Genomic DNA, 12142 nt, shown 5'->3' with positions numbered 1-12142 from the left:
AAAAAAACAAACATAACAAAACACTAAAACTAACCAAACAGCCCAAAACCCAAGAAACCTCAATAGCAGCAGAAGTGCAGCAAACACAAAGCTTTAAAACCTGTCTTATTTCAAAACAGTTTCTGATCCTTCATTTCTGTGTGGCAAGTCCTTGCCCTGCTATAGTTCATTTTTCTTCCTAAATCAATAACGTTGTCTCTGCTTTTACTTCTTAGGGAACACAGCAGCCAAAGAAATAGTTCTGGAATATGGTTTCAGATTATCTGACTATTGAGACAATCTCCCCCTGCAGAATTAGTCCTGCTAGAGAGCTTCCATGCCAAGAGAAATAAAAGTGTCCTGCTCAAACAACTCTTCATCTCTTTGCTTTACACACTAGATACATAAATGCAGGCAAGTATCTTTTTCTTATTCCTGATGCTTCTGTCTGCATTTCTCTTCTCATCCACCTAAACATAATCGAATGCATAACCTTTGATCATTATGATCTTTGATCATAATTTGGGTCTGCAAGCTTGGGCAATCTCACAATTTGGGATTTAGGGTTCATAAGAGGAATCAGCAAAAGAAACTGTATGAACTCAAAAGGTGTAAAGTCCTAAAGACGTTCTACTCTCAGACAGCAAGTGGCTCTGTTACAACAGTTTTGCCTCCTGCAAAAGCTATTAGTTTTCTACCATAAATACAAACACCTTATTAATTAGAAGACAAAAATGAAGCATCACACACACTGTTACAGACATTGACACACACACTTATTCAGAAAGATTTTGTTCCTAAACTCCTGCTAATTGCAAGAATTAGCACAGGGCTTAATGAAGAGCACAGGGCTTAATGAAGAGCTACAAAACCATCAAACCTAGATGAGATAACATGATAATTTGTACCTCAGTGTTTCAGTCTTAGACAAAAAATATTTTCTACATGTTACTGCAAAATTCTTAATCTTCACTTGAAGGTTTGAGTAAATAGGTCAGAACAGAAATCACCAACAGAATGACTGTACTGCATTTCATTATTTCCAAAAGGTGAGCTATGAGCTTTGTTAACAGATCAAATATGAAGGGGGAAAACCTTACCTTCTGCCTTTGACAATACTTTTGACACAGTGATCTCTATGATAATGAACGAACTGTTGACAGGTCATCCTGATTTCCTCAGGTAGAGTGGGATCTGCATGCCCTTCTGCTTCTCTGCCTCCCCAGAGAAATTCAAGCCTAGGGAGGAGAGATGGGAACAACAATAAAAAATTAAATCAAACAAAGGCACTTTTAAGGAAACTGGAAATAAGAATGGAACTCACAGGAATCTCATCCCGGCTTTTTACTATTTTTCTGCAAATGTTTTTAATATAATCATCCTAATATACTTGTACGCCCGTTAAACACTGAGAAGTTTTACTTTGGGCTCAGGCAGAAGGAAGGACAGAGAGTAGCTGGGAAACCCATAGCTGCTGGATTCACAATGCAGACAGCCAGCTCTAATTTAAAGATGACTTTGTACAATTTACTTCTTCAAAGTGAGGTACCAATGAAACTCTCCATCCACACAAAGAAGTTGTACGAGCTAATTAATAGAGGACTTTCAAATAGTGCTGAAAGAATCAGGACCAGCACTCACAAATAAATTTTTTTCTTCTGCTGTAATTATTTTTGAAGATCCACTATTACATGCTTTACCATCATTAGACAAGGATTTTGTCTATTGGGAGTTTGTGAGATTTTTGTCAGTGCGAGTGTATCAGTAAAAACTCACATATAGTGAACTGCAGTTAGCTCTCCATAGCTGGGAGAGAAAAAGAGATTTTAAAAACAAAACAAATAGCAAATTGAATGCTATGGCACAGAACACTCAAAACTCTTTTAAAATTACCGTTGTTAATAATTAAACTTGTACATATAAGTGTAAACATTCTGCTTACCTTCGCTTGAATGGCAGAATGATTAAATGCTTATCTAAGCCAAAAATACCAAAGGAAATGAAGCCCTAAAGGAAAAAACACAGAGAAAATAAATTAAACAAAAATTTTTGACTTCTGAAGAACAGAAATAAAGTGTTAACAACTAACTGCCAAAACACAAATTAAGAGTATCTCTCTTTCCTAGTCACTACTTGAAATTCATTTTGTTTCTGCTTTGTTTTTTTCACTTAGTCCTTAAAAAGACATATTAATATATAACAGTCTGTCAAAGAAATTCACAAAGCAGCAGTTCAATAAGTAAGCTATGTGATGAACAAAACGTCACTATCTCTACATAGCCAGTTATTTCAATCTGTCTTTGTTAATGTCAATAAAAGAACTGACTGCAATTTATATGCTATAATGTTCTCCTACTATTCTTCCATGCTGCTTTTGTATCAAAGCCAGACTATCGTTACTTGATACTGCACTGCATCTCAGAGGTGCACTTGTCCACAGACCTGAGAAATACTCCCTCTGGTAAGTACTAACACTGTTTTGCTTTCACCTTCATAGACCACCAATCTAACATGTCAGTTTACACTGAAATAAGCTATATGCAGTGGTAACATTTGTACATCTAATTGTGTCAAGTATTATTTAATAGTGAAGAAACTGAAACTGCAGAGGTAGCAACTTCAAGCCCTATAGCTAAAGTATCTACGTAGCTATACTGTACCTATGCAGTTATGCAGAAATTTTTTGCTAAAAATAAAGCTAAAATCCTACTCTGTCTCAACAGGCATTTGGCACTCAGCTGCCATTTGTACCTCTTAAAGTGCTCATACTCAAAGCAATCACATTATGATAAGACAACTATCAAAAGAAAAGAAAAAAATTGGGGAGGGGGAGGAAGGGGAGAAATCAAAACAGCTTAAGGAACTGGTGTCTTCAGAATTATTTGAGGACTTCATCGTACAGCACTTGTAACAACACGAGCTGCAACATCTATCAACAAAGCTATTTTCAAAATAAACATCAGCAATACCTGACCAAAATTAAACACAGCACAAAAGAACTGCAATTCCACATACAGTCTTCCAGGTTCTTGGTTGAACAGCCACCATAAGCAGCTGGAAAGATTCTGTTAAAAAACACAAAACAAACAAGAAAAATAAAATACTACAAACCAAAGGTTGAAATCAAAACCACCTTATTATTCTTTACCTGTATTTATTCAACAAATAATTCAGATGAAGACAGTAGGAGAGAAAAAATACTTTAAAACATTATTTTAATTAGGCTTAATTGCTGGGAAGCAATAAACAAATGAGCTTGCTTGTTTTTAAAAAGCATATCAACGTAGAGGTCCTGCCTGTTCACACGTTTATACAAGGAATTTGCTTTAAGCATTCTCAGGTATTCAAGCTAACACAGACAATATTAACCTAGACACACTTGCAGTATTTGTCTTGAGGCCTGTTGAGCTGACACCATTGCTTTCTACATATTTTCTACATAGTTAAGATTGCATTAAGCTGAAGCACGTCACACTTCAGCTATCTCAGATACCTGATTAAAGAAAATAAAACATCCAAAGTTAACCCCTTTGGGTGAAAAGAATAACGAACTAATATAATCCATCTCATTTCATCGTATTTAAGTATTCATTTGGATTCAGTTGAAAATAGAGGGTCAAACTTGGGACACCACTGTAACACAGAAAACATATCAAATATTCTTTTCTAAGATATATTTATATATATATATATTTTCAGAGTACACTTTCTTTTTTAATTTAATAGGCAATATCAACTTAGTCGCCTTGTCACCAAATCAGCATAAAAAGCAATGAAAACACATTCTTCCATTTCAAATAATGTCTTACAGTACCTTATTTACTAAAATGCCTCTATGAAGTCCAAATTCCAAATTAAAGCATGATCAAATGGAACAGTATTTGTACAGTCTCTTTCAGAAGTAGAATTCACTTCATACTTTTAATTGATACCTAGAGAAGATGACTAGCTCTTGAGAAAAAAATAGGACAAGGAGTGGTAGTGATGAATTAATTACCCAATGACGTGATTCCAATTTTTTCCTGTCCCTTTGGGGTTCTCCAGTGAAGTTTGCTCACTGACACTGTTGGCCTTAACTTGCCTTTAATTTTTCTGTGCCACACAATAAATTAATCTTATGATACACCTCCTACAATAGGAGAAAAAATAAAGCCTCTGATTTACTTAATATATTACTATAAAAAGTAGGAATTGATTTTTGTTTTTTTTTTTTTAACTGGGCTGTCTACATAGTCTTCCTAAAAATGGTCCCACCTCAATGAGAGAAACAACAGGGAGGAGAAAAAAGTATTTACAGCAAAAAGGCCAACAACAAGAAGCAAGCACAGCAGCACATGTCTGGCCAGCTGTTTGTCTGCAGTCTGTAGAAGCTGTTCTTCCTGAGCCAGTACGCAGGTCTGAGCACTGCACTGATTCACACACTGATCAGCTGAAAAACAAAGCAGAAGTTTTCATTAGGCTAAGCTACAATCTCTAAACTGATAAGTAAACTCGCTAGCATAACTTGTTGAGTTAAATCACCTTGTGTTTGTGTTGAAGTCCTACACACATAATGCTAGCTTTGACAACCACCAGTTCAGACACCTATTCTCAAATGGAACAGTTTGTGTTCCTAAGATGAAGAAACTTCACAACAAAATTCTTCCTTCAAAGGACTAATAGAAACTGTGGTTAAGAATTAGCGATAATGAAATATTAGCAATTTCCTCAGAACAGATTTTAAACCTAGAATTAATGTATGGAATAAATATTCGAAGTATACAGCAGCTGCAATATTTATACTCCATATCTCAGTGCTGCCACATCAGAAAAGCAACCATATTTATTTCAGTTCTGCTACTGTATTTCTAATATGGTATAACAGACAATTGCCATAATTCTATTAATTAAAAGAACCAAATGCACAGAGAACAGATGCTTTTCTTTCACGTGGAGTTCTCAGCAATTCTGAGCTTATTCCTCTAGATGGCAGTGAAAAACTTACAATGAAGGACACAACTAAGACTTTATACCAAATACCTTTCATAGTTCAAGGGAATAACAGAAGGATTGGTAATGAATGCAGTCAGTTACACAAGTGTATCCATTACAATTTGCTTTTAGGGATTTATAGTTTTTGAATTGTTCACTCCATAGACAGAAAAAAAATTCCACTTAATCATAAGATTCAAAATACATTATCTCTTTCGATAAGGAAATTAAATTGCCCTTTCCCTATCACTGGAAGACCTTGTTATGGTGTTTGTCTGAACTACTTCATAGGAAAAATAGTTGGCAATAAGTAGAAAGCTACATACTGTGAAAGGAGATAAAACAAGGTACGTTTCAGCATGGAATATTTAGTTTTGTTTGAAGTAATTCTGCATTCAGATAAAGCATATGGATATGGACTACCTTGTTAAAGATGGAAAAAAACAAGGAAAAAAAAGGCTGCCCTGCAGATAGTTTTCATTGTTGAAAGTGATGTATGACGAGAATGGGCTGAGCATGCAATTTTCCAACAGGTGCTGAACAGCCACTTTGATCCATTCCTCAATTTGAGTGACGCCTAAGGCCCCCTCAGTTAATTTTCTCCATGTTTCTCCCCAAGATTCGGATAATACAGCAGCATGGACATTTGATCTAGTCTGCAGTAAGTACTTGCTTTTCTAGACCTACAGTTTCTTATTCAAAACCTGTGCATGACTACAATAAAAGCTTTAAACACTTGGGGGTGGAAATAAGATTTGAATATGAGTATATAGTAAGTTTACTTTAGTCCTACTTTGTCTCGATTTTAGCAGTTTAACATTTAGCAATCACACTCCTCCCAAAAAAACAAATCTACCAAACATACACAAAGCTGTCACTCTTAAGCAATTAAAGATTTCTAATGAGCAACAAGAGCAGCATAAATACCAATGCACATATCAACACTTGAATTTAATATGAAATATAAATTACTGAAGCAGAGTTGAGAGAACAATTGTTTTCAATGTGACTTGAGAGAACAAATAGTTTTACTGTGAGTGCAACACACACAAATGCTGTGGAAGAGAGTCCACCATAAAGTCGTAGAATGGTTTGGGACCTTAAAGACCATCTAGTTTCAATCCCCTGTACTGGGTCTGACTGATACAGAGTTCACTTTCCCCATAGCAGCCTACACAGTGCCGTGCTCTGCACTTGTAGCTGGAACAGCCTTAATACCACTTCAGTGTTTGCCTATGGCTAAGCAACACAGGCACAGCACCGAGGCTCTCTCCAAGCTCCCAAACCCAGCAGGCTGGGGTTGGGCAGGAGCTGGGGAGAGGACATAGCCAAGGCTGCTCTTGTTATAAAAATGCCTGTCCTGAACAACTGCCACACATATTGAGGTTCTGATTCCCAAGATGTGACTTAATATCACTTGATAATGAGAAATAGAGAATAAATGTTGGTTTTGGTGTTTTTTTTTCCCCCCACTCTCTGTGCTTGTTTTTTTCCTTCTCACCTTTCTTTTCCCTTTAGTTTATTATCCTTATCTAATACTTTGAGACTTTTTCCCTCCCTTACATCATATTTTATCTTCCTCTTCTTCCTTTGAGGAAGGGGACTGAGTATTGAGGCAGAGTTTAATTGGCCATTGGTGTGAAATCATCCCATCCTTCTGCCACAGGCAGAGAGATCTTTTAGACCAGGTTGCCCCATTCAACCTGACCTTGAACACTGCCAGGTAACGGGGTATCCAAAGCTTCTCTGGGCAACCCATTCCAGTCTGTAATACTAAAACAAGGATACACTGAGGTTTTACCTGTCTCAATTGAAGGAACCTTGTTTTCAACAGCATTTGGCACTGCTTTGCCCTCCTTAGCACAGGATATTTCCCCATTTGTTGTTTGACAAGAACAGCAACCTGTTAAGGATAATAAGATAGTTAGTTTCCTTCATGGCCATAATTTATTCTCCAAGTATAACACTATATGCTATACTTCAGTATATTCACAAATAATCTAAAAGGGGAAAGCAGACAATCGTTCCAATTTGCTGAGAGCACATGCATTTTATTACAAATACATAGAAATATTTAACACATAGCACTACCACCATGGAAGCAACACAGGCGCTTTTAGCTAGAAGAAAAACACAAGAGAAGTGAGTAAGAAAGCCAAAGTCAAACAAGGAGTAACAACGCTGTAGGATTAGCAAAGTTGAAGGCATATAACTCATTCTCAGAGAGACAGTTTATTGGGTAAGTAACCTGTGACACCTACTGGACTGAATTTATCATATGCTTAAGACAACACTATCACTTACAGAAAACCCACATACGTGTTTGTTTGTTTTTTCCCCATCTACTCCCCCCACTTTACAATAATAATAATCAAACCTTCCCTAGAAACATAAACCTAAGCCCTTGGACAGTTATATCTAGATTTTTCTTTCTAACTTCACATTTGAAGTTGTAAACAACAATCCCTCCCAGATCAGAATTAAATTTAGAATAGTTCTGTTTGTTTTTGTATCCCAAGCTAATCCCAAGTTAATTTAGCTTACAAAGCTACTTTCTATACCTCTTTCTGCAGACAGCTGTGCAGAACAACCTGCAGAAGATTGTGCAGGAGAAGGTTGTGCAGAAGACCTTGCAGAAGGTTGAGGCACAGTGGCTGAAACTTGATTCCCCTCGTTCCCTTCTGCTTGGCCATGAGGTGAATATGGGTTCAGTACCTCATAGTTTGACTCCTGTCTATTTCTGTTCATGCACATAAGTGAGATGCCTGACATCAATATGCTGATGAACAGGACCACTGCTGTGGTGATTATCTATTAAGTAAAAAGAGAGAAAAGAAAGTATATACCTAAATACAAACTGAAAGAAAACTGTTGCGCATATCTTTCTAACTTCTGCAGCTTCCTAAATACACTAAGAAATGCATCCACAGAGACAGATTCCTGCTATTCCATCTCATAGCACTGAAGGTGAAAGAGCACTTAGTACACGAAATTAGTTTTCTTTTCATGAATAAGCCAGCTGCTTTTCTTTTATTTTCCTCGTCTTTCTCCTTTTCTTTACCTTTCTCTCCCCCTTCCCCCCCTCCCCATTTTCTTTCTTTTCCTTCCTCTCTTATTTTTCATGAGGACTCCTATTTCCCACGAGCTTCAAAACCATCCTCTTGTCATTACATTGTTTCCCCTCAGGACCATTACTGTTGCATTTTAAGTTCAGTTTAGGTACCTTTTAATTCACAAAGAGGAATGCACTTGTCACCCACCCTCTCCAGCACAGTTCAAATTTCCATGCTTTCTCCAATGGGGAACATCCCATTAATTAATGTTTCATTCTAATCATCTGCCACCAATACCCACTGTCCACTGTGAAGCTATTTTGTTACTTGTGAAAGCACCACATGAATAATCCTGAGCAACTCATAGTCTCTCTATCCAGAAGAAAGGCAGAGGGAAAACAAAACAACTAGCTACCCTAGTACAGATCACATCCTCTAGTAAAGACAAACTACTTATTGATAAAAACACTATTTCAGCCTTAGAGACTTTTAACTCCTGACTGCACAGAGAACTCTCCCATAGTGCAAGCAGTCACTGCTACCAATGTACCATCGATCCTATCTACTACAGCTTAAAAAACATTAATTAGCTATTGGATGGTGTCAATTTTAGATAATTATCAAGCTAGACTACAAATTACTCACCAAGAAGAGAGCTCTGCAATTCATCACTACTAAGAATTTTCTTTTGGAAGCCTATTCCCTCTTTTTCTTAGTCATAGCTGTCTAAACTTGAAGGTCATTGCTCAAACAAGTTTTATGAATGTTTCATTACAGAAATATTTTTATAGCAATCTCTAAGCATTGTATAATGATACTGTTACAGTAGCCTGCACTTTGACTGAAAGCTACTTACATAAGAAACAAATAGAAAAGAATTTCTTAATGATGTATTGGATATGGCAAAAGTCAGAAGAGACAAGGACATAAGATATTCATACCTGATGTTTTCCATAGAAAAAGGCAGAGTCAATGCTAGAGCTGTTATGTTCACCAATTATTAACAAGATTCCCACCAGAAGCGTTGGGACTCTGAAAGTGCAAAATATGAACAAAGTAACATATTTAGCTTGCTCTCACTAACCCTACAGGTAAACATCTGTGCTAACTTACCCCCATCCAGCTATGATTATAAACCCGATGGGAATCTTTACTGTTTCTCTCTTCCTCAACAGAAACAAAGAGAAAGATAAGAAGCCTAAAAAGAACAAAAGAAATGCCTTGTTTATTATTAAAAAGAGAACTGAAAATTACAGACACTAGATATTCTAGTGTGTGCCCTGCTTAGTAACCAAAGAGTGCCTCTCAGACCTCAAATATTCCAAAATAGTCTTTTTTTTTTTTCCTCTCTAGCTATATTCTAAGAAAGTAAAAGAGAAACACCTAACTTCAAAAATAAATAATATGAATAAAGAAACTTTGAAGAAATTCTACCACAATTTGTTTCCACCTATAAATGCTTAGGAAGGTTTACAAGTATTTAAAAGGTGCCATAAGAATTCTTAAGACACAAGTGACTACTTCATTAAGGTTAAAAAAAAAGATGAGTCCTTTGTAAAGTCAATGCTAAATTTCACAAAAGTGTTTAATGTGTTTTTACAGAAGTAACTCTACACAGGACTATCTTCTGCAAACGTCAATTTCATTCCCAAGCCCAATAATACTTTCCTTGTCAAAGCAAAGTTAGTATTTACATTAGGCTATACTAATCATATGCTATTTTCTGTCTCAGCCTAACAAACACAAAACTGGACAAAAACATCACACGAAATAAACCTTTCCACTTCTGGACTCAGGAATGGTATAGGAAGTCTGTTTTAATCACACCCAAGTAGTTCCCCAAGTTTCTTCATAAATCTTTCAAATCTGTCTGCTACAACTGATCTCTTCATTGATCATCTACACCTGCAGAACACATACATTGTTTTTGGAAATTGCAATTGCCACAGAGAAGAAATGCTAAAGCTCCTTTGCTATCTCCCTTCATTCTGTTTTCTGAGGCATAAGGTTTTAAGATCTTCTTAATGCTGAATAAATTTAAGTCTTACGTTCTGCATTAATTAAAAATTGGCAGTAAGCTTTTGAGTAGCTGAAGGGCAACCCATTCCCATTTACTCTATTTGTAATTGCTTTTGCTTTGAGAGCAGGTTCTTGACTTTTTTTTTAATAAACCAGCAAGTCTTGTACTGTAACAGGCAAAAAGAAACCAGACGTGTCTATATATGAGCAGAAGCAGCATCTGACATTTAGTCCTACATTGCTAGGGCTTCGGCTTGGCACAGCTTTTAAGTGTATGTTTGTGAAATTATATAAAAGTGAATGGAACAATTACTCTGAAGAATACAATCAAATTATGTCAGTACATTAATCTTTTATACTACACCTAGTTCTGCCTAGAAAAATCATACCTGTCCACAGGTAGGTGCTATAAAGTGAACTGTAAAGAAATATAAATACTAGGATCTGCACAGTTACATCTTCCTGTTTAACAGTGAAATTCCATATCACCATTCCAATGCAAGCAATAAACTGAAAAGAAAAAAAGATGACATTATTTAAATTCAGAAAGCAGAATGACAAAAACACACACAAAAAGCCTCAAATCTGAACATTAAGTTTCTAAACACCATTGCAATGTAATTTTATGAATTAGATAGCACAGCAATAGATATTATGCTTACATATACAAATAAAATTATGGTTACATCACTGACTAGTGCATTCTACCTCCCCTTGTTTTTTGTTTTTTGTTTTTTTTGACAGCAGTGGAGTAAAAAAAGTCAGGAAATAAAGTATATATAATTATTGCAAGACTATAAATATTAAGCCAAGATGCAAAGCTTTTGTTAGGTACAAATCATTCATCTGAAATGATTTGAACATGAAACTGAGTCAACATCAACAGATCAGCCAAGAATTATGTAAGTTTTCAGCCTCATGTGAGAGTTTTAGTACTGAAGTAATCTGAAAAAATAGGCTGAAATACTAAGGAAATACTAATACAAGGGCTCAAAAATATTCCTAAAGCAAACTTTATATTGTTATAGACAAGATCCACGTGCAACTCTCACATGTGATTTTCTTCTCTGAAATGTGACTGCAATCAGATCTCAGAGTTCACTTTATTATTAAAAAACAAACAAAAACAACACTTCAAAAAGCATCCACTGCACAGGTGTATTACAGTCACCGATTCTAATAGTTGTGCAGTTGTCTTCAAGGAAATAAGAAGCACATACTCCACAGTTCTCCTTCAGCTTAAATAACAATTACAATTAATCCAAGTCTGCTATTTGGCTTTGCTGTTCCCTAGCCACCAGCCATGCATTCCCACACCCCTTCCTTGCATTAGCACTGGCACCTGTCTGATCCCTCAGTGAGTCACTTCAGGTAGCTGAACCAGCAGATGGACTACTTTCCTACTTCGCTCCCTGAATGAGGTCACCAAGAGTTGGATGCATGTTGCTCCCTATCATGGCACTGCTGAGTTCAGATTGGCATAAACTGAACTGAAAGTGCAGTCAGTGCTGCTATCTGGCAGTAGTTTATAATGCTAAAAATATATTGCAAAAAGTCATCTGTCATTCTGATTGCTTATAGATCTGTTTGAGATGCTGCTCTATGAGAGCTGCACGATCAAAACAATCACCCTGCCATTTTCTTCAAGGCTATACCTCTAAAATCACAGAAACTTTTCAGACAAGTCACACATTAGATTCCTCTGCTCATTTTATATGGCTACAAAGATATGCTACAGAAACCAAATTGCAAAAGTGTTAAAAATAAGACACACACACACACACACACACACACACACACACACAAGAAAAATATTTTTTTACTACTGACCTGAGCAACGAGTAGATTTGTTGTAATCATATGAGGAAGCTGTTTGTATTTCTTACTCAGAAGAACAACAATAAGAGACCAAATCTGTAACAAACAAGATAAAATTGAATGCGAGACCAACACACACAAAACATCAACAATAATAAAAAAAGAGCAAGACGAACACTGGCACAATTTGGTGCAATTAAATATACAACACATCTTCTTGAGAAGTTTCTTAGCAACATGACTGCCACAGTCAGCTTGACACCACCTGCTGCCAATCTGGATGCTTTAGAAAAAGCAATGTG

General features: G+C 36.3%; 1 protein-coding gene across 1 annotated transcript; it reads right to left on the bottom strand.

The window, feature by feature from the left end:
- Window positions 1–20: 20 nt before the first annotated feature.
- On the bottom strand, window positions 21–11970 carry LOC100550035 (integral membrane protein GPR155-like). The gene is made up of 10 exons (XM_010713762.2): window positions 11853–11970; window positions 10412–10532; window positions 9117–9201; window positions 8945–9035; window positions 7512–7761; window positions 6752–6853; window positions 4275–4408; window positions 2949–3044; window positions 1922–1986; window positions 21–1217 (listed from the first exon to the last, which is right to left on the bottom strand). The coding sequence occupies exons 1-10, from the start codon at window positions 11880–11882 to the stop codon at window positions 1076–1078; spliced, it is 1116 nt and encodes a 371-aa protein (XP_010712064.1). The 5' UTR covers window positions 11883–11970; the 3' UTR covers window positions 21–1075.
- Window positions 11971–12142: the final 172 nt, after the last annotated feature.

This window comes from Meleagris gallopavo, chromosome 7, assembly GCF_000146605.3.
Source record: "Meleagris gallopavo isolate NT-WF06-2002-E0010 breed Aviagen turkey brand Nicholas breeding stock chromosome 7, Turkey_5.1, whole genome shotgun sequence".
In the NCBI taxonomy this organism is placed as follows: Eukaryota; Metazoa; Chordata; class Aves; order Galliformes; family Phasianidae; genus Meleagris; species Meleagris gallopavo.
This window is presented reverse-complemented; position numbering and strand designations above follow the sequence as displayed.